Here is a 24,320-nt window from a genome sequence, read left to right on the forward strand (position 1 = left end):
ATGGGAGGAACCACTACACCATTGGCCCTCTCTCTCGCCACCGCTAACCTGAATTCCCGCATCCGCACTCGTGGGCTCTCTGCCCGTGAAATGTGGCATCAACGCGATCAATTCACAAATCAACAAATCCCGTTCTCCGACCTGCAGATGATCCAGTCACAACACCAGCTTCGCACAACAAACCACCCCTACAGCGAACGGTCTAAAGCTCCCCTGAGACCCGCTGCGCCAACGCCACAGCTTGAGGTTGGTGACCTTGTGTACCTGTACTCTGACCGTGACAAAACCCGAGCAAGAGACCGATACCTCGTCTCATCCGTCGAAGGTGCATGGTGCAACATTCGCAAGTTCCGGGGCTCCCAACTAAGATCTGCATCGTACCGAGTCAAGAAATCCGAATGCTACAGGGTTCCATCACACTGGGAACACACCAGCATGCACAGAATGCCTCCCCCACCGGATGACACTGCGCATGAAGATGATGACATCTATCTGCAACCAGCACCACGACCCCCAGATCCACCACACATCCCCACGGAACTATCCACACCTGCTGATGATTCCTCCGACATTGTCCCAATCACCGAGGAGTTCACACCTCACAGCGCTATGGGTTCAAGCGAGACACCCACTCCCGTCACTGATGAAGAGCCACCCACACCAGCCCAGCCCTGTTCCACTGTACCTACTCATAGGCGCTCCAGTCGTCAGCGCAGCCTACCAAAACACCTGAAAGACTTTGTTCTGGACTATTAGTTCCCGAACCTCACTTCGTTATAGTGTTTTTGCTTTTGTTTTACGGGGCAGAATAATCCCCATGCTTTTAGGCTCGAGGGTAGTCCACCCCTATGACAGCCTCAGTTTTTTGCTCTTCATTTTTTTCCCTCGTTCTTTGACAGCTGATCACTAACTCATTGTACGCGAGACAGCGTTTTTGAACAATGACTGTAACTTGTTTGCTTCCCACAGGTCACATTGCCTTTTTTTCTGCATGTACAGTACATGTAGATGCTCGGCCTTGTACTTATGTATTGTTTTTCCATAGAATAGAAGAAAAAGAAGTAGTCGCGCCAGTTATGTTATAGCGCCCTCATGCGTCCAGTTATATTGTAAACATTGGCTACGCCATCTTCTTTCACGGTGTACGTTTTGTCGTCACATTAAAGTTGTTCCTCTCGTTATAAGTCTAGTGTTTGGCCGTTTGTAATCATTTGAGAGTCCCCACATATTACTATATTGGCGCAGACTCGCCCACGTCTTATTCACGTCAAGCTACTCAGATATACGGACAGAAAGTTCATTCTCAAAAACGCCGCCCGAACAATCCCTACAGAGGAGCTAACATTTACATCACCAATGACGTCACCTCAAGGATCCGGGCAGGCAGAAAATGTCTCAGAGATGATCATCTCCAATCCATGCGTGATGACTCAAGGGTCCAGTTTGCCTACATCCCCATGTCCGTCCCAGCAGTAATTTCATACAAACTGAAAAGCGGTCCGTTCAAGACCTTTCAGCTCTGGGAAGCAACCCCCATCTCCTAGCTTGTTATCTTCATAGTGCTACTAGCGTCAGCTGAGTATTTTTTTCTTCCGAGTGTTATCATAAGATTTCTTTAAATTTAATTGTATATTTCACAAATCAATCTTATTGGAATGTACCTGTGTTATTTTCTTGTAAATCAAGTTACCCCATGTTGTTTTATATTGTGGTGCCATTTTGTTCCCTTTGCATTCATCAGTCTGTACACAGTGCATCTTCTTATTCTTAGCTTGATAATCACCCCCATTGTACTTAATCAGTCTGCTTGTCCATCGTCAATAATTTGAATTCATTTCACACAATGAGTGATAACAATAGCACAAGTCACGACAATAGCTCTGAACCATTGATTGACACTACTTTTCATTTCAATGATTGTGTTTTTAACCCGACAATTCTGAATTCAGCGGATCCTAGTCAGCTTTTATTTAATTCGTGTGGTGCTCAATACCTTTCAGAAAGACAACTCAGAGACAAAACAAAGGAATTTGAAAATGACTCCTTTTCAATCTTCCACGCCAATATCAGAAGTGTAAACTCAAATTTTGAAGATCTCACTTTTACTCTAAATGAAATACAACAAAAGTTCCACATTATCGGTCTTACTGAAAAACAAATGGCTCAAAAGCACCCCGCATTCAATGTTATCCATTCCTGGATATAAATGTGAGCACAAAAATAGACCTATGCAAAAAATTGTGGTTGTGTCATGTTATATGTAAAAGACTCATTGCAGTACACGATTCGGCCCAACATTGTTAGTACTTCAGGATGTTTTGAATCCATTTTTGTTAGAAATCCGTACAAATACAAAGAAAACTATCATCATAGGTTTAATTTACAGACCTCCCGGTCTTGCTGTTTCTAACTTTTCCGAAGAAATGGATGAAACTCTTAACAAATTAACGACTGAAAACAAAGTCTGCTATATTTTAGGGGATCTCAATATAAACTTAATTAAAAGTGATTCCCATAACCCAACTCCCGAGTTTTTGGATATCTTATATTCACACTCCTTTCGCCCAACTGTAGACAAACCAATAAGAATAACGTGTAATACAGCTACATGTACTGATATTGACAACATTTTCACCAACAGCGTAGACTCTCATCAAGCAGAAATTATTACTTCAGGTCTTAGTGATCATTTGCCAATTGTATTGTTTGGTCCCAGTTTTGTTAAAGCTAAAAACTCAAATAATTTGCTTTATTTGAAACGGGATACCAGAGATCGAAACGTCTCTTTAATGAAACGTGAACTGGACACAATCCAGTGGGATGATATTGTTAATGCTGAAAATGTAAATGAATGTTACTCCCAATTTGTTACCTATGTAGTGAGGTACATTATTATGTTGTAGACATACGTATTGAATATAATAAAGTCACCCAAGCGTGTCAGTGGCTGGACTGTGCGAGCAGGCCGGCCACGAGGCAGTCTTGAGTCAGCTGTTAACCGAGTAAGATGTTTGCCTCTACACCTTTTTTCAGCCGAGACTCAGGACCCAACCCATAGCCAAGCGCTATACTACATTGGCGACGATGATAAATTTCCAGATTAAAGTATTCTACCAAATTGAGGTATTTATAGGTTTAATTGAAAAGAGCCGAACCCGTCACCTTTTGCAGTTGACATAAAATGTAAAAAAACATCAGCTTGTATCATTATACAAGCTAATTTTGAAAATTTTTCTGAATTTGTCAAAATTTATTTAGTGTATTTATTAAATTTGCTCTTTTCAATTAATATATTAGTGACATTTTCCACAAAATATTTGTTGATTAACAGTGGGGTGGGGACAGCTTTACTTTATATGCACATTCTCGGTTCTGCTGAATTTGTCTATACATGTATATCGACATCCTCTGTTCTTCTGAATTTGTTGATGCCAAAATTAAAACCAGATTTCAAGTAGAGCAAGTAATTCAGTTGCCCCCTAGACTTAAATATAATATTGTGCCAATATTAAGCTTATTTGTGAATGAATTTGTCCTAATTTGTGCTTGTTGCTTGTATTGCTTTGCGTGGTGCGTTTTATGAAGAAAAGAAAAGGGCAGAACGGCAATAGTAGACCAGCCAAACTTTAAAAAGTGCTCTAGAAAAAAAAACCACGGCATAGTTTGTTAATGGCTAGCATCCATGGTAGATGTATGGATCATGGGCTCGGGAAGACGATTAGGGTGGATGCCCAGCTTGATTTTGAATTTTAAGGTCATTTTGGGGTAAAAAGGTCAAAAAAGGTCAAAAATCAATATTTTCAAAATTTATGTCAAATTTATTCACATTTGATAGATCTATCCATGAAATGTGTTTTTAACTTTATGTTGATACTAGAAATCTATGTAATTAACGTATAAACTTTGACCTTGTGCACAAATGTATAGCAAAATGAAGTGTAAAAGTGTGATTATCTTGAAAAGGGTACATTTTGAGTACACCAATTGTTTTTGCACTCCCCATCCTCATTGGTGCATTTATTGGTTTCAAATAACTTTTTTTGAAAGGTAAATATACCCAGGCAGTTTTTGAGAAAAAAAAATAATTCAAATACCACCTTCATGTGGGGTCTTACCGACTTATTTTAAGGTCAAAGTTTCAAATAAAGCAAAAAATTAGCATTTTTGAAATTTTCACAAAATTTGATTCCAAGTGATAGATCTATCCATAAAATGTATTTTTACGTTAATGTTGATATGTCAAACGTATGTAATTAACGAATAAACTTTGACCTTGTACACAAACGTATAGCAAAGCAAAACGTGAAAGTGTGATTATCTTGAAAGTGTAAATTTTTAGTATACCAGCTTTTTTTGCACTCAATGGTGCAGTTATGTGTTTCAAACAACTATTTTTTTTGAAAGGTTAATGTACCCAGGCAGTTTTTGAAAAAAGAAATTACTCAAATACCACCTTCGTGTAAGGTCATATTGAGGTCAAAAAGTGCCAAAAATGTCAAAATTTAATTTTTTAAAAATTTTTCACCAAATTTTACCCCAGGCGGCAGATCTATCCATAAAAAATAGTTTCATCATCAAAATGACATGCCAAGTCTGTGAAATTATGAGTTAATCCTTTGTCTTGTACACAACGTATAGGAAAATTAAATCTTCAATTGCAATTTTCTCAAAAAGTGCGTATCTTGAGCAGTGTTTTTGCACTATCTATCCCAGCAATGCATATAAATGTTTGAAAACAACTTTTTTTGTGAAAGGTCAATATACCAAGGCAGTTTTAGTTTAAACTAAATTCATATTACACCTTCCTCATTGGTAAATTGAAACAAGAAATGCGTATGCTGATTCATGCAATTAGTTTGATATAGTAGTTGTATAGTTTGACGTGTTCAAAAAATGCATGTTTGTATCAAAGTTATTTCAACACTCCCAATCTTTCCAAGTACATGTATGCAGTTAAATACACAACTTTTATTAGTGAATTAACAAAGTTGAACATTCTTTTTGCAGTAAAATTTTGTTTTTTCCTAGGTAGGCCTATACATTGTAGCTACGATGGGGGGTATGGGGTATCGTGCAGTGGAACATTGTATACTTTCTTATCTGGAGTGCCATTAGTCAAAGCTAACTCCAGAGCTACATGTAACCAGGCACACCAAAACCAATACAGCCTGACATACTTTTATGCCAAGTTTCTTTGATGAAAGAATTCTCACTACTCTTCAGGCACTAGCAGACAGCAATGACAATCTCATCACTTTGATCAATCAGTTTGTGGACATAACACAGGTCAGAAACATTCCATCATCACAGTTGCCCGGCCACTATACACTTCAGGAAGAAATGAACTTAAACGGGCAAGTCCAAAGTTTGAGATTTAAATCTTTTTCAAGGAAGGACTACGTCTGCTTAAACAAATTCAACAAGCACTCTAGAAATCCAAACTCCCGACTGTGGTCTCATTACATTGTGATGGTGGAGATTGAGATCCAGGACTCGGAAAGACAGATACTTGATCACCAATCTGGAAGCTTTTTCCGTAATGCTGCCGTCCCCATCATCTATGACCACAGTAACTTTGATCGATATGGATGTGTTCATCTGGCAGATATGAAACTCCTCAAGAAGACAGAGATGTTGATGATGTTTAGAAGCTTTCATAACAAACAGTAAGATTTGATGTGTTCCGACTAAACCCAACCTTGGCGAAGAAGATGACACAGACTCTGATATTGTTAGAGAGATACCACTGGTATCTTTGACAACAAAAGACATTGCACCAGTTGCTGTGGTAAAGTGATCTTCTAACAACTCCAAATCATGAAACGCAGTATATAATAACCATCTGGAAGCACCGTCTGCTTCAAGAAACTGATGGTTTTAGTGACGCCCTGAAGAAAACATTGCGCAAAAACTTTCTCTGATCTGTACAATGCAAATGTTTCAAACAAACGAATTATGTACGGTACAAAAGGCTATCAAAACGGACAGAAAGTTACTGCAACAATTGCTCAATGCTGCCACTAGAACCTACAACCTGGTCTTGATCGCTAGATTGGAGAGGGCTCCACCAAGGCAGTGACACAGTCGAAGAGAATGGGAAAGAAAAAGCCAATTCGAAAGTTCATCGATAGACCGGGGTTCCACACCTATACACGTCAGGTATGGGCTATTGAACAAACCTGATCTCAAGTTCTTGTCAGACGTTTTTGTAGAAAGGGCAAGGGTCTACTGGAAAGATGAGGAATAGTACAGGCGGGGGTTCCTTTATGTTACGGAAGCCATGGTCCTTTAGGAGAGATGACGTTTTGAGGACACCTTAGCAGGCTGACACCCGGTTGATGCTCCATGCATAGAGGCAGTCAATGAAGGATAAGAGTGATTTGCAGGTGGAGAAATGTCACATTTGTGTGTTCAAAAGCGTCAGAAACTTGGAAATAAATGCACATTAGTTACCCGATAGGTGCAGTAACTGAGAGACTTGCCAAGCTTACATGCTCTTAAATGATGCAACACAGCCTCTCCTACATGACCATTGGGAAAAGCAAGTCTCCGAAAAGCAAAGTTAATATGTGTCAAGGGAATCGGCCGTTAAGGAGAACTTGCTCTCATTGAGCAGTTTGGTAACACTTGTGCACCTTGGTACAAAATCATCAACCTTGTCAGGCTCCAACTCTTTGATAAATAAGGCGAAGAAGTGTCTGGAGATGTTACCGCCAACAAGAGATGCACTGAAACTTCACACAGCATAAACTAGGAATACATGGACGTCTCATCTCTCACACTGACACAGACACACATGAGCTTAAAAAAAAGAGTGGGGTTACCTGGAAGACTACCCCTATCTCAGATGCTTGATTTGAGCTAGTTTTATTAAGGTGCAAATCAAAGGGCACCAAGTCAAACTGTAAAACTATGTCAAACTGTTCTGCGTGAATAGCATACAAGTACCTTTTTGTTTCATTTTACCACATCAGAAAGTCTGATATGATTTTTTTTAATGCCTTGGTATATTGACCTTTCAAAAAAAAAGTTGTTTTCAAACAATTATATGCATTGCTGGGATAGGAAGTGCAAAACACCGTATTGTGCTCAAGATACGCACTTTTTGAGAAAATTGCAATTTAAGATTAAATTTTCCTACACGTTTGTGTACAAGACAAAAGATTACCTCATAATTTCACAGACTTGGCATGAAACTATATTAAATGGATAGATCTGCCGCCTGGGGTAAAATTAGGCGCAGAAAGTCAAAAAAATTAAATTTTGACATTTTTGGCACTTTTTGACCTCAAAATGACCTTACACGAAGGTGGTATTTGATTTTTTTTTTTTTTTTTAAACTGCCTGGGTACATTAACCTTTCCCAAAAAATTTGTTTGAAACATATATATGCACCAATGAGCTGGGGAGTGCCAAAAAATGCTGGTATACTAAAAATGTACACTTTTCAAGATAATCACACTTTTACGTTTTGCTTTTGTATACGTTTGTGTACAAGGTCAAAGTTTATCCGTTAATTACATACGTTTGTCATATCAACATGAACGTAAAAATACATGTTATTGATAGATCTATCACTTGGGGTCAAATTTTGTGAAAATTTAAAAAATGCAAATTTTTTGCCTTATTTGAAATTTTGACCTTAAAATGAGTTGGTAAGACCCCCACATGAAGGTGGTATTTGGATTATTTTTTTTTCTCAAAAACTGCCTGGGTATATTTACCTTTCAAAAAAAGTTGTTTGAAACCAATATATGAGGATGGGGAGTGCAAAAACAATTGGTGTACTCAAAATGTACCCTTTTCAAGATAATCACACTTTTACACTTCGTTTTGCTTTACATTTGTGCACAAGGTCAAAGTTTATACGTTAATTACATAGGTTTGTAGTATCAACATAAAGTTTAAAATACATTTTATGGATAGATCTATCAAATGTGAATAAATTTGACACAAATTTTGAAAATATTGATTTTTTACCTTTTTTTACCTTTTTACCCCAAAATGACCTTAAAATTCAAAATCAAGCTGGGCATCCACCCTAATCGTCTTCCCGAGCCCATGATCCATACATCTAGCATGGATGCCAGCCATTAACAAACTATGCCGTCCAAAGTGTAATTTCACACTTTGGCTGGCCTACTACAACGTTCATTTTTGGCTAAATATAAAATTTAACTACTGTTATCCTGGTCAAACTGCTGAGCGTCACTCCCAGCAGAAGGCATTAAGAGTGGAAGCGAGTGACTGCCGCAAATATTTATTTATTTGTCATAGTGTAGCTGACTTTCAGCTCAGCCACGCTATACTTTAATTATTATCACAATTAAATAATTGAATAATTGAACAAATTTGCTGTTTGTTGTCGCATAGCGAGGTACTTGAGCAAATTTTCCAAACTTACACTTATTTTTAGTGTTACGCCTAATAATTTAGCTTCCTACCAATCTGGTCAAACTGTTGAGCGACACTTCAACAGGGGTGTTGGTAGAAAGATTCCAATCAGTGACTATCACAATTGTAGCAATACTAAAACAGCTTTCAGTGTTTGATCTGTAATCGTAAATATAAAAAATAATGCCCCGGTGAAAGAACTCACCGCCCTTCCTGGGATCGGTGTAAAATTTGCCCAGGCAATTGTAGCAGTCAGGGAAGTCAAGGGCGTGGTCAAATTAGGGGATTTTCATGAAACCCCCCAGTTGCAAACAAAATTAAATGAGTTGTTGGACAAGAACTTAATAACAATGGACACCCCCATACCTCAAAATGAACCGGTAGAAACAGACAAACTAGATAAAATAATAACTTCATTGGATGTCCTATCACAGCATATTGGTAACATGACAAGTTACGCATTCCGTTCATTCAAGCATAGGGTGAATGGCCGCAATTGTTGAAAAAATGTACGACAATAATGCTGCGTTCCAGAAGACAAATGCAGATCTGTTTTCTAAACGTCCTAATCCTGCCCTTACTACAGGGAAACCTGTAGAAAAAACGGGGGATAAATTGATTGATGCAACATTGAAAGTAATCGATGATAAAGCGCCACCTTTGCCAACACACATTATGGGGTCTGTTCAAAGTGACAAAGGAGCAAGTGCATTTCGTCCTTTAAAATGCCGAATCTCTGGGTGCCCAAATTCCTTTCGGTGACACAATAGAACAAAAACCTGCAGTCCTTGGCCTAGAAGTAGAACTTAGCCACAATTAATTACACAAAAGCAAGCTCCCCCACAAAAGGCGAGTGCAGACAAAGCCTACATGTATGTAGAACAAAAAGCCAAGCATTCCATTAGCCCGCCCCAACACGTGACCTCGCCAGTAATACCAAAACAATCAAACTCGACCCACCCTCTGTCATCCTTGCCTAAAATTTCATACTACGATGGGTCCAGTGATTTCCATGCACTCCTGACTAAATTTGAAATTATAGCTGGTTGTTGTAATTGGGATGATGATATAGAACTCTTGCAGTTAGTCGGGGCACTGACAGGCAAGGCACTTGGTGCTTTTGCTTGGTTGAAAGCGGACATTAAGGGAATCTACGACCAAAGTAGGGAACACCTTCTAACAATGTTTGGGAAAACAAAAGACCCTATAATAAGCCGTTCAGAACTATCGTCCATAAGACAAAGAGTGAATCCCTTGAAGAATTTGGGCAGCGAGTGCGTCAGTTAACAATGCGGGCATTCCCCACAGCACAAACAGACGTATTCGAAACATCAGCTAGGGAAGCACTTTTGCGGGGATGTTTAGACGCCGACGCTGCTGAAATATCTCTCTTTAGGGACCCACAAAAACTCAATCAGGCGGTCCAATATACTCAATCTGCGACCCATAACCATAAACTGCTAGCCCGTCAGGGAAGGTCAAGAGTAAGACATGTCTCTTTCGGCCCGACAGAACCACCTGCAGTTAAACAAATTCAAGTAAAACAAACCGGGCCGGATCAATTGGATGTTCATCTTGATTGGTCAGATCTCAACAAAAACGTTCGTGAATTGTTAACTTGCTTAAAGGGTCCCCAACCACAATCAGGTCCACAAAAACCACTGCCTGAATACAACAGCCCTATTACCCGCTTACCAGACAAATCAGGCAACCCTGCCACAAACACACGTAGTTTCTCTCCACGCCGCACCCAATCACCTCCCCCTCACCCGGGAGACAATCACAGTGTTTTACGTGCAATGGGACTGGTCACTTTTCCCGAAATTGCCCTCATAATGCTAGACCGCGCTCACCTTCACCGTCACGAAGATTCAACAACGCATCTTTAAACTAATGCAGACTGGTTGCACCGGCCTACAACCAGTCCAGGTTAAAACTCTGGGCCATCATAATTCAAAATTAGAACAAACCCCCTGCAAAACAAATGTTCCCATAGCTGAACTTCAGGAAGTTAAATTGTCAACTAATCCCGGTATAACTCTCGTCGTTCCAATTCAAGTTGAAGGGGTCTGCACTTATGCTGTGGTGGACACCGCAGCACAAGTGTCGATATTGAACAATGAAATTACCAATAAAATTGGACATGCAGCCCTTGTCAAAGAGCCATTAATTTTAAAGGGTGCCGACAAAACCAGCACCATGCTTGCACATAAAATGAAGCGGGTAAGCCTGTATTTAGGTAATCGCAGCTTCAAATGGAATTTTGTCAATGCCCCTATTGAAGACACTGTTATATTGGGATTAGACTTTCTCAAAACATATTCCGGTGTTATTGACCTAAATAACGACACATTGAACTTGGATGGCTGTAGCGTCCATACTCGGTTCAAAGGGTGATAATTCAAAGAAAAACCATCGTTCCCCCTCACAGCCTAGTGAAAGCTAAAATTGAATTTTCTCATTCATCAAATAAGACATATATAATTCACGGCCCGGAAATTAACCATAACGGTATTCTAATTACGCATAGTCTAGTTCATCAGAACGACCCAACTACAAAGCAGGGAATCCTGTGCCTCCGCAATGAAAGTAGTTCGTACATTCGCTTAAAGAGAGGGCATGTGGTTGGTAGAGGCGAGGAAGTGGACCCAGAATGTATATATCCAACAAGTGACAATAACTTGCATGTGGAGGCAGACCGGTGTTTGCTGGGAAACCTCCACATGGAACAATCACAAGAATATATATCTCCAACGAGTGACAATATTAACTTGCATGTGGAGGCAGACCGGTGTTTGCTGGGAACCTCCACATGGAACAATCACAAGAATGTATATCTCCAACGAGTGACAATATTAACTTGCATGTGGAGGCAGACCGGTGTTTGCTGGGAAACCTCCAAATGGACCAAGCGCAAGAAAATAACAATACACAAACTTGTAAGAAGTCACCCGGCGCGCCCTTAAGTACCCACCAATACCTTGCGTCAGATAACAAAGACCCCACCCCACATAACCACGTTATGGGAAAAGTCGTGTGAACATCTGTCTAGCGATCAATCTAAGGAATTAGCGAGTATTCGTGTTTTCAATAGATGATAGTGACCTAGGAAGATTCTCCGCCATTAAGCACCAAATTGATACTGGGCATGCAAAACCTGTTCGCCAAAAGATGCGCCGAACCCCACTAGGTTTTGAGAACGAGGAAAAGGCACACTTAGACACTTTGCTCGAATCGCATGTTATACAGCCCTCCTCATCGGCATGGGCGTCGCCCCCGGTATTGGTCCAAAAGAAAGACGGTAAAGTCCGGTATTGCATAGACTATAGAACACTCAAAAATTTGACAAGTAAAGACGCATTCCCGCTTCCAAATAACAAAGAATGTCTGGACGTCCTCGAGGGCACGGTATTTTAGACATGAGTAGTGGCTACTACCAGATCGAGTTGTCCGAAGATGACATGAATAAAACTGCATTTATCACTAAATACGGATTATTTGAATATCGTAGAATGCCCTTTGACTTATGCAATGCCCCTGCTACTTTTCAACGTGCCATGTCCCCAATATTGAGAGGTTTGGAATGGGGAGAGGTTTTGGCCTATTTAGATGATATTATCATTCTCGGCAAGAGTTTTGAAGACTCTATGAAAAATCTCATGACTGTTTTTGAGCGGTTTCGTTCACATAACCTAAAGTTGAAAGCAAAAAAGTGTCAGTTTTTCAAACGAAAGGTGATATTTCTTGGAAAACAAATTAGCAGTGAGGGCGTATTTCTCTCGCCACCAAATATGACAAAACAGAATTAAGTCAACTACAACTCGATGATCCAGATTTGAAAAATGTAAACTTATGGCTAGAGACTGGTAACAAACCCCCACAGGATATGATTAAAATACTCTCCCCTGCAGCTAAATACTTCTGGGCAAATGCTTCCATTTTGGACATTAAACATTTGTTAAAGACGGTGTATTGTATTATAAATGGGACGAGGGTTACATTTAATTAGAACACTTTTTGTTGTACCTAGAGCAATACTTAAAGATGTTTTGTGGTTTAATCATGATTCTACCCTTGCTGGCCACCCGGGGATAACCCGAACGATTCAGAAAGTAAGAAAGACTTGCTATTGGCATAAAATGACCGAGGACGTCACATTGTATGTTAAATCTTGCAAAGAATGTAACACCAATAAAAAGGCATCTAGGAAGGCTAAAGCCCCCTTGACAAAATACCATGCAGGGGCCCCGATGGAACGCATTCATCTTGACATCCTAAGACCATTTACGCCAAGCAAGTCTGGTAACAAATATATCCTAATGCTTATATGTCAGTTCACAAAATGGTTAGAGGCTTATCCACTTCCACACCAGAGGGCTGAATCAGTAGCCAGAGCCACTGTAGACAATTTCATTACACGTTTTGGTTGTCTAACCCACATTCACACAGACCAAGGAACAAATTTCATAAGTTTGTTATTCCAAGCTATATGCGATATCCTTGACATTGTAAAAACCTGTACAACCCTCTACCACCCAAGCTCAAACGGTCAGATCGACTGCTACAATAGCACCATTTTGCAAATTATTAGGTGTTACATTAAAGGTAACGTTACTGAGTGGGATGAGGATTTGCCTTTGATTACCTCAGCCATTAGGGCCCTTCCAAACCGCCATACCGGCATGACCCCTAACTTTATGATGCTTGGGAGAGAGGTTACGCAACCTTTTAGATTTAGTTTATGGCATAGTAGGAAATAAGGTACAAAGCGAGGCTCCTCACCAGTATGTACAAAACCTAAAGGAACAGATGCACCGGGCCTACATATACCATTGCAAGAGAGAATGTAGGGGCCGCACAAGTGTATCAAAAGAAATACTATGACCAGAAGCAAAACTTCTCAGAGGGAGATATCGTCTATCAGATGAATACAACTCCTCAAACCGGACAATCCCGTAAACTACAACCAATATGGATTGGGCCGCTTTTGGTTGTGAAATCTCTCTCCCCAACATTTTATAAAGTAAGAAGTAGAAAAACAACAAAGGTTCTACACTGTGACCTTCTAAGAAAATGCAATGACCGTGAAATCCTATTGTGGCATAGAAGGCTACGGAACAAGTTGTTAGGCTCAGGTCTGGAGGAGGTTGCTCCTCAGGAAACATGCGACTTGGGATCGATGTCTCCCATATCGGATATGAGTCCAGCGGAGAATCGCAGCCCTCACTCGGTATAGTTACACAACGAAACGGGGGAGGGTAGTGAAACCGCCCAAACGTTATCAATGTGAGGCATAAAAGCCAAGTTGGACAAATGTCAACGTATAATGTTTGTATAGTCCAATCTACATAAAGGAATAAGTAGATTGACGTCAGCGACATGACCGACCCCGACATGCCCTTCTTGGTAACGATGGCTCCATCCGAAGAGCACCCACTTCAGTAAGAAAGCAGAGTTTTTGATTCGGCTTGTGCTGGACAAAATCAAAGGTCTGCGCTCTTGTTCAAGGGGGTGCATCAAATCATTTACAAAAGGGCAGTCGATCTTAATTTGCCGGCCACCATGCATTGTGGAGATTCTGAGGCTGACCACTGACAGCAGACCCCCCCCCCCCCCAGACCGGCTTGTATTTGGAACGGATGCATCATATCTTCCTGGAAGCATTCGTATTCGGCATCCCTGCTAGCTACAATGCCAACACTTCAATATCATCAGAGGGATCATCACCAGTAGATCTACTTAGGACATGGAAGAACACCAAGCTACGTATCCTCTAATCAATAGTTTTTACATTAAAAAAGTTTGGACAGTTTTGGTGAACAAAATCTACAAGTTTAAACTCTATGCAAGACTTTCTTTTAAAAACTGTATTTTCCGATATAAAAGCGTTAAGCCAAAGTGAGATTCACCTCAGTGTTTAAAGAAAAACATAATTTTGATGTGAAGTAGGCTTGCATTAACGTAACGCATTTTGGACGCTTACATGCTTTTAAAACATTAAATTGGCATGTGGGGAAATGGAAAAGATAAACGTTTTCCCTTTATTTTGCTATGTCCTCAAGGTGGACAGACCGACTGATCTGTATAAAGTGATGTGTTATAAACTGTATATACATGTATGTTGCATAAGACATTATATTTTGTTGCACTATTTTGTTTCATTAGATCTATATCTTGTCAGATGAAAACGAGGTCAAGTCATGACCCCAAGCCAATTTCAAAGATATTTTATTTTGATTTCCTGTGTTCTCTCTCTAACCAGGTTGTTAGAAAAGAGAAGAAGTAGACATGTTTTTCAGTAGGTGTTCCGCAAAATTTTCACTCTCTAACCAGGTTGTTAGAAAAGTAGGAACACAATAGAAGAGGAAGACATGTTTTTCAGCAGGTGTTCCGCAAAATTTGTATTTATTGTCATTCTTTTTCAACTTATACAGTGTACATTTATTGTGATATATTTTTTTAATTTTTGAGACGAGAAGATTAGACATTTTTGCAATAGGTGTTCCACTGAACTTGTGTTTGAATTTGCATTCTGATTTCTCCTTAAAAATGTACATTTATTGTGATATTATTTTTGAGTTTTTGACACCCTCCCTCACAAAAAAAAAAAAGCCCGGGGAGGAGTGTAGTGATGTACATTATTATGTTGTAGACATACGTATTGAATATAATAAAGTCACCCAAGCGTGTCAGTGGCTGGACTGTGCGAGCAGGCCAGCCACGAGGCAGTCTTGAGTCAGCTGTTAACCGAGTAAGACGTTCGTCCTCTACACCTTTATTCAGCCTAGACTCAGGACCCAACCCATAGCCAAGCGCTATACTACACAAAATTAAATGAAGTGTTTGATAGACATGTTCCATATAAACGATTCAAATGTAAGAAATCAGTGCGCAATTTCTGGATGACCAAGGGTCTGTTGAAATCAATCTGGCAACCCAAGACACATTGCTGAGCATTTTAACGATTTCTTCAAATATTGGTCCTAACCTGGCATCCAAGATTCCGGATTCAAGACATAACCCTACTGATTTTATCGAAGGTGATTATCCTAATTCTCTTTTTATTACCCCAATAACTAAAAGTGAACTTCTGAAATGTATTGATGGTTTATCGTCTAACAAAAGTCCTGGCCATGATAAATTAGACAGCTATCTTATTATAAAGACTGGTACCAACATTGCTGGGCCGAAAATATTTAACCTATCCCTGGTGTCAGGAATTGTGGCACATGATTTTAAGAAGGCTAAGGTAATTCCTTTGTGTAAAAAAGGTGACCCTAAATTAATATGCAACTACCGCCCTACCTCTATATTACCATGTCTCTCCAAATTGCTTGAGCGCCTGGTTGCTAATCCTCTTGAAACCTTTATAACTAAGTATAATATTCTGCATAACTCCCAGTATGGTTTCCGTTCTAATTTCTCAACCCAAATGGCACTTATAGACTTTGTTGACAAAATCACTTCGTCTATTGATAAATCTAACCACACTATAGGATTGGTCTTTAACCTTTCAAAGACATTCTGCACTATTGATCATGTTATCTTACTTTCAAAGCTTGAGAGGTATGGAATTAGGGGAAGGCCCTGGACTGGTTCAAAAGCTAACTCTCTGATAGGAAACAGTTCGTTCAATGGAAAGATTATGACTCTACACCTACAACTATCAAATGAGGCGTACCTCAAGGCTCAATTCTAGGTCCAATACTCTTTCTTTTATATATAAACGATATCTGTAATTCTTTGAAATTGTTATCCTTTATTGCTGATGACACCAATGTTTTCTTTAGTCATAGTAACTTAAAGGAGGCAGTTTCAGTAATGAACTCAGAATTGCAAAAAGTTTCATTGTGGTTTAAATATAACAAACTATCAATTAATGAAAAGAAAACTTGCTTTATGTTATTTTCAAATATATGTAAAGATGACAACATCAATATTTTTTATAAACAACTCTAAAAATAGCCAAGTTAATTCTTTTAGATTTCTAGGTGTTATAATCGACAGCAACCTTACTTGGAAGTCTCACTGACAAAAGATTCACACATCTGTTTCCCAAATTTTGGGTGTAAACTTAAACATATTCTGCCTAGGAATGTGCTATTCTCTATTCATAATACGCTGGCATTGCCCCACTTTCAATAGGGAATTCTAGCTTGGGGAAATACTCATGCTTCTTACCTGAACAATCTATTAATCGTACAGAAGAAATCCTTGAGAGTAATAACCAATTCTAGCTTGAGAGAGCACACTGACCCATTTTCAAGCAATTTAAAACACTCAATATTTTTAAACTTCATCTAAATAAATATCATCTTGGGGTCCTTATGTTTAAGTTTGAATCTAACTTGTTACCAGGTAACATAAGACTCATCTTTTCACGAAATATGGACATCCGTTCACAACACTAGATCAGCTACTAAAATTCATATTGGAAAGGCTCGGACCACTTTATTTATGAAAACAGTCAGACATCAAGGCCCCCTACTCTGGAATCAGCTCATCCCAATACCTTCATTTAGAACTGTTCACAGTTTTAAAAAATACTTGAAAAACCTACTTATAACCAGTAGCGTTTAAAATGACACCACCTGTAAGGCGCGCGGTCCAATTAGGGCCGGTCCGGCAACCATCAGACGATTGTCAAACGATTACAGTAGCAAACGATTCAGCAGCGGTTGTGAGACGATTGGGGGATAGGTTCTTCAAACGCTTCAGTGCGCTGAGCTTGTCTGGTCGTCCGGAGTCCGAACAAAGGGGCTATAATCGGATTACTGTCCATTGTGTTGGGATTATAGCTTTTGACTGTTTGGTTGTGGACTATGAATATGAATTTAAAAACTAAAATGTTCTAACGCTTTATTTTTGCGCTGTGTTTTTTCCATTTCTAAAATACTCGTCAAAAGATACCACACATACTTTTTTTAATCGTGAAAAACGATGAAGTATAACCTCACATTCTACTTTACCTCTTTTTGTCATGTATTTGCTTCGCCTAGCGCTGGCAACGTCAATGTACCTCACATGGGTACATCATGTACATGTATACTCGATTTGAGCGTTCGAGACAAACTCAATTTTTGGTTGGTTGTGACCAACTAAGAATGTTTCCCAACTAATGTGTATGTTTTTAATAAACGTATGACCAGGTTGTTGAATTTGGGTGTGATCTGCAAATAGGATTGTAATCAGTACGTCCTCGTCAGAAGGTTTAATTTTGAATACTTTTAATTTTAAACATACTGTTGGCATTGAAGAAGAAATACCATTGCATTAATAAAAAGACTGCAATAAAAAATACATAATGTATGTGTGTGTACTTGTTTGTTTTACGCTTAATTGGAATAAATTAACAGATCTTATTATCAGAACATTTTGTTTATACCCTTCCCGTTTGTAAGTTGAAGATAAAACTCTCTATGTTTAAGGTTGATCAGACAAGGTTGATCAGACAATCTCGTGCTTTAATATAAATTTGTTTCCTGGAAAAGTATAAATAAATTTGGAGTCCGATTTTGGTGAAAATCTGTAACATAAATATTACAAATCTGTGAAATTATAAATGAATAGTTGAATCACTTTTCATTACAAAGACGCATCATGTTAAATCTCTTTTAAATCCACCCACTCCGTCCGTTTCATCAACCCCAGTCCGCCCGACAGGCCTACCAGTCCCAGTCCGTCTGCCAGGTCCGTCTATTCTAGACGGTCCGCCAGGTCCATCAACCCAAGGCCGTCCATCAGGTCCATCAACCCAAGCCCATCAGTTCATGCGACCTATCTCAGTGCCGTCATCCGAACTAGAAACAGTTGTGGACACAACTCCGTCACAACCGCAATCGGCAAAACTTATGGCGGGCCCTGATTCTGGCACCTATCTACTCGGTGGAAGTGAAACTCTGGTGCGTTCTGTTGCCGATTACAACGCCATGTTGAGAGAAGTGCAGCAAAGACGTCGCAACGCATCAGACAATGAAAAGGGAAAACTGCTATGTGTCTGCCTCTTGAAAAGAGAGGTACCAAAAGAAGAACTGGCCATCAAAAATGTCACTGGAAACTCTAGAGATGAGAACAACAAGCGATGCAAAATCCCCCAGCTCGACAGAGTCATCATAAACAGCATTTTCCATCAAGCCAAGATGCAATTTACTGGATTTTCTGACTGGTACACAGACTCTAAAAGTAAGACCGTGGAAGCGCTCAACGAATGCTGCAAGCGAGCCCGTTACGAAAAAAGAAAACGGGTGCTTGTGGAAACCGTAGATAATAGTAACTAGAAAGAAGTACCAGTAAATGTAGTTTCAAGTTCGTTTTGTTTTAAATTCAGAAGTGACACTCAAATAAATTAGTTCATAACAGCACCGCAGTGTGAGAGAGTTTTTATTTTGTGTTATTTGTCATTATTTTAATTCAAATATTTGTTTAATAACGTCAATTAAACTAAATGGTGCCAGGCGAAAATGCTTCCACATACATAATGATCAATGAGATTTTCTTAGACTAAAAAAATAAATGAACTTAACTTTGGGTTCAAAACAAACTAATCTTTGATATTTGATTTAAAAGAAAACGTGAAAATGTACACAGCAGGCTTGTGGTTTTTTATTTTTGTTTAACTGGACCATTTACCCACATGTAAATAGAATACTTATGGTTTTAACTAGTAAGAACAACGAATTGAATGAAAAGTTATAAAACTGACTGAGCTAATTTATTGAAATGACTGGTTTAACTTACGATCCGACTAATAACCCTCCCGACCAACAATCAGGGCGGGCTGGACTAAAAGAACTGCTAAAAAATAATGTAATGAACCCGAGGTACACATCAGATAACAAACATCCAATTCAATAAGATTATATAGTCTAGATAATGTGACCAAAAGTTCGTCAAAACAAACTAAATGGGAAATTTCCATTTCCCCAAACTTTCCCAGCGGATCGCGGTAGAAAATTGTTCACCGCGATCCGTTAACCACCTTATCAATTGAAACAGCCTTGTTTATTTAATAAATATTTTTATGAGTTCCGTTCGGGTCTACCTCTCAAAATCAAGAATCCCGATTTTTTTCGACTTACACAACACGATGTTAAAAGCCGTGTTTTGCCCCCAAAAATATGTTCATTCATGATGCTAAGAAAAAACTACTACCTGGGCGTACACACACCTAGCCAAAACCAAACCATTGTTACCAGTACTCCTGGCCGTGGAGGATTAGAGAGGGATTAGCGGTGGAAGTGTCAGTGAAAGCCTGGTGTAGGCGAACTCTTTTGTTAGTTGTAAACCACAGTCAAGTGCCAACTCTTTTGTGTTTCACCTCAGTAAGTCTTTCTATAATCTCTGGAAACGATTGCATCCCGAAACTCAACCAATTGACCCTCTGTAAAATAATCATTTGCGGCAATCGTGGATGGTTGCCGAACCGGCCCTAAATGGACCGCGCGCCTAACTACACGCGTACCATGATTATCCATTCCAAATTATCTAGTTTTGTAATTTCCTAAATAATTATGTTCTGTTAATTTTCCTTTTTGTTATCAACTCTCAATATAAGGCTGCATAGCACAAAAAAAAAAATGTTAAAAACAGTTTAATTACAAACAAATATTGTTGTGCTATTTTTGCTGTATATATGCGTTATACCTTTCACTGTACTTTTATTTCATCAATCAACATTGTTATAATTGTTATAAAGTAAAACCAATTAACTATATTTTAAAGGGTCCAGGCTCCGAATAAGCTTAGGCTTTTTCCTGGTGCCCTCCTTGTATTACCCTTTTGTTCTTTTATCTTGTATGTTTTATGATTATTTATTGCGATATTTGGAAATAAAAAACAAAAAAACAAACAAACACTGATGTGTTTAAAAAAGAGAGTTAACAACAGAAGTATCGATTTTGAACAACTTACCATCTTTTATTGGTTTGATAGAAGTTATTTACGACCTTTGCTTCACTATCAATATTGATACATCTCCACTTTCCATCTTCACTTGCAAAGGTAGGTCTAAAAAAATAAAAAATAAATAGATGTTTTGTGTTTGTCCTTTTTGAAACTGTTCCGGTTTGTTAGTTACTACATGTATGGTTGATATTTACGATCCAGACCCTGAGATTGAGGCAGTAGACCATGGGAGATTTCTAACGAAGGGGTAAGGATGCCTTTAAAAACCTCAATGAATGACATTACTGTCATTACAACAACCTTTTGCTTGTGTTATTCAGCAAATGCTTGCAATGTTACAAGATCCTTACATGGTAGCTTGACCTCTCACTTGTATTGTTCGTGATTTTACAAACAATTTACAGAGAAGATTTCATCATGTTTATTCCCATTAGAGATGACCAGGCTCGGCCTAAGGAGAAGAAATCTTCAATCAAATCTATCTTAAATTGTTTCGTTTCAACAAACAAAATGGTCGATCTCTTTTTATTGTCAGTGCCTGTACCACGTTAATACTACAGCCATAAAGTTTGTCCTAAAAGATTATTCCACAGCATAAATACCATGACATATTTCGACTTGTAAGGTGCCAAAGATACTGTCTGAATTTTAATGAGCACAAAGTTACAAACTCAAGGGTTTCAGAGTCCATTGATAAAAGACATGATAAAACACAGCTTTTATGGCGGTAAGACTAAAAGACATGAATTAGCCATAGTCTCATTATACATGTAATCACTTTTTAAAGGTTGTACCTTGGGGAATATTATCCACAGCCAACAAAATGCTGCGGCTTAGGTTTTTCAACGTGGCATTCATGCAGCAACATGTTAGGTAAGCTTCAGCAATTGTGAATAAAATTGCTTTGAAAATTGTGATTTAATTGCTTAATATGGGGTTTGATATGGAAATGTCTGCGATAACACCATGTAATGACTATCTCTATGAGTTGGGGTGGTTCTGAAAAGAACTGTAGGGTTTAAAAGACAAATTTGTTAGAGCAGGATTTGAACCTGTGACCTTTTTCCGGGATGGATTAGGTTTTGGGCCATTACATGTAATAAGTGTTGGAGATTTGTCACCCTATATTAAATGTAGTCTACAAACAAGTCAGGCACGTCAGGCCCCAAACTACATTTTGATTAAAAATGTGATTTTATCTTTCACATTGGAAGTATCGGTCCAGGCAAGAATGCATCTTTTTGAAACATAATTGACGATCAATATACCTGTACACCCCATGCTCCCCATAGTTCCCACTGAGCCAAATACTACGATAAACAGTGGTGGCAGCCAGTTTCCTCTTATATATAAAGGCACATTTACAACAAAATGGCAACAATCTGAGATTAGCGATTTTAAAACAATAGCCCCTAGAAACAGCCATTTAAGATACTTGTAACTTAAGTTCACCAATATAGTACTTGTCCTCTTATCATCACTACTAATACTCACCTCTGACTTTGCAGATGACTGACAGTTTTGTAAAACTCTTTGACAATCTGGTTACCACACTGTCCAACTGGCAAAAAGACTGAAGACATGCCGGGCAAAATAAGCTACACTGTATGTGTACCTGTATCAAAGACAAAACCATTTTCAAATACTGGTATATTTTCATCTTTGCTAAGCATAAGCAGGGATGCACAGAAAACACATTTCACATTATTGTTTTGATTTGTTTTCACTAACTGGGGCAGAACATTTTCAAAGGTTCATAACTCAAACCTATTCGGCAAGAAGCCACTTATTTCAACAGATTCACATTCCATGGCAGCATACATTTTTGTGCAGTGGGTTTGGTCGTCATATACTCCTCACAATTTAAATCCGGCATTTGTTTGTGAAAGCTCCCTACAAAATTCCTATTTTTATCGTATCTTCACAGTGTTGTCTGCTGCCGTGCGTAAGCATATATTCAGGTGTTCAACGCAATACATAAATTTATGTACTTCTTGGTCTCCCCATCTTGACTGCATAGCGTTAACACAATGCAAGATATGCACGTCGTGCGTCTTACATGCGCACGGCAGACTGCACCTGTGTGCAAGTTTTGACCCCGAACATGGTGGACAGGAAATGTGCATTCCCTTTCAGTTGGGTGGACCCCACACACTTCTTGGAGGTGGAGGGACTGTAGTGTCCCTCGTTCGAATAATGGGAGTAAGGTCAAATGGATATGTAGAGTAAACACACGTGCAAAGTGCAGTACGATCCAAATCCTGAGTTTGTACTGCATTTTTCCGGCAATGCCGACCAAGTGTATTGCTGCTGGATGCAACTAAATATGGGGTCAGGTTGCATGTTTTTCTGCAGATCCCAAGTATGGGCGGTTGTGGGCTGCGAAAGTCAGACTCATTAGAGCAATATTGGTCCGGTCCGACAGCTTTTTCAGCGATGTGCAGCGAACACTTCACGCCGTTGTGTTTCAAATCCGTAATACACCACACATGTGACATGAAGAAAAAATTTATTCTAAAACATGACGCCATCCCAACAACTTTTCCAGAGTGGGAAGTCAAAGAAGGTACCTGAAAGACGTGACAAACCTAGAGGAGCGTTTGCCAAACGGGGTAGTTTGAACTTTGAGGGCATGTTTTTAGCTTGTGATTCACCGTGCAGGGTAATCAGAGTGGACCATTCGCACAGCAGCCCTCCGTAGTGCGTGCAGTCTGCTCCGCGACCATAGTTCTGTACGTAGGCATCATACCGATCAGATACCCAGACGTAGTGTTCAGGGCAAGACTATACATTTTTTCTTCAAATATCGCGCCTCGATTGACGTCATGAGCAAGGCCCTCTCGGGTCGAGGCCTACTCTTAAATTTGTAAATAAAATGAGAACCAATTTTTTTAGAGCCTTAGTTAACTGATTATTCACATTCCACTCATCCAAACACATATCTTAGTGACAAAAGCTTTATTTTGAAAAAATACCACTTCCAGGTGACTTTAAATTTAAAGTGTCTAACGAGCTTACCCAAATTATCTATGCGCAGTAGACACTTTATAGACATCACTGGACACCTTTGGTAATTGTCAAAGACCAGTCTTCTCACTTTGTGTATCTGAACATAGGCACAAAATAACAAACCTGTGAAAATTTGAACTCAATTGGTCATCAAAGTTGCGAGACAATGTTGCAATAAAAAACACCCTTGTCACACAAAGTTGTGTGCTTTCAGATGCTTAATCTAGTTCTGAGGTCTCGAAATCAAATTCAAATATTTTAGTAGAAAATTACTTGTTTCTCGAAAACTAAGTTACTTCAGAGGGAGCCGTTTCTCACAATGTTTTATACTATAAACAGCTCTCCATTGCTTGTTACCAAGTAAGTTTTTATGCTAACAATTATTTTGAGTAATTACCAATAGTGTCCAGTGCCTTTGAAAGACACTTTAAATGTGTGTGTAACTATAGTAGGCCCAGGGGCCGATTTCACTAAACTTTGTTTTGCGATCATCGCTAAATTGAACGCAAGCGCGACGCAAACCACAAAATCCTTTGCAGTTGCGACGGGCTGCATTTTCGATTTCACTAAGGTATTTTTGCGACCGATTTTATTTGCGATGGATTTATATAAAAACCTTCACCTTGAACGAGGCTCTCGCAGGATTATTTGACCTTTGACCCTTCATCGCAGCAGTTTTGCATGAAAACTAGAAAGAACGTCTGCCATTTTTTCAAGAAAATCGGCCTCGTTGGTTGGGATGCAGGAAAGCGCTATAATAGCTATATATAGGTTTAATCTGAAAAGAACAGCCACACAGAATTATGTGCCACAAAAACCATCGAACAAAGTTTAGCAAAGAGCAAATACAGCCAATTCGTAACGTGTAGTAAGACAATCAAATGAAGAATCATAAATATTAAATAAAGGAAAACTTACGACTTTGCCTGGGCTGTGAGTGATGTAAACACAATGGTAGAAATATGTCAGAAAAATAATAAAAACGCAGCTACATGTATCTTGCAGTTTATCAT

General features: G+C 39.1%; 1 protein-coding gene across 2 annotated transcripts in view; it reads right to left on the minus strand.

The window, feature by feature from the left end:
- Window positions 1–24,320, minus strand: part of LOC117291099 (tubulin delta chain-like) — a 150,032-nt gene that overhangs the window by 103,255 nt on the left and 22,457 nt on the right. The window contains exons 2-4 of one of the 2 annotated variants that reach the window (XM_033772627.1): window positions 23,317–23,404; window positions 21,793–21,913; window positions 20,305–20,400 (exon numbers count right to left, since the gene is read on the minus strand). In XM_033772627.1, coding sequence (XP_033628518.1) covers window positions 20,305–20,400; window positions 21,793–21,881 — 185 coding nt within the window. In that variant the 5' untranslated portion in view covers window positions 21,882–21,913; window positions 23,317–23,404. The remainder of the gene's footprint in view (window positions 1–20,304; window positions 20,401–21,792; window positions 21,914–23,316; window positions 23,405–24,320) is intronic. The other variant, XM_033772625.1, reaches the window with a different exon arrangement.

Source organism: Asterias rubens, chromosome 6 (genome assembly GCF_902459465.1).
Source record: "Asterias rubens chromosome 6, eAstRub1.3, whole genome shotgun sequence".
NCBI lineage: Eukaryota > Metazoa > Echinodermata > Asteroidea > Forcipulatida > Asteriidae > Asterias > Asterias rubens.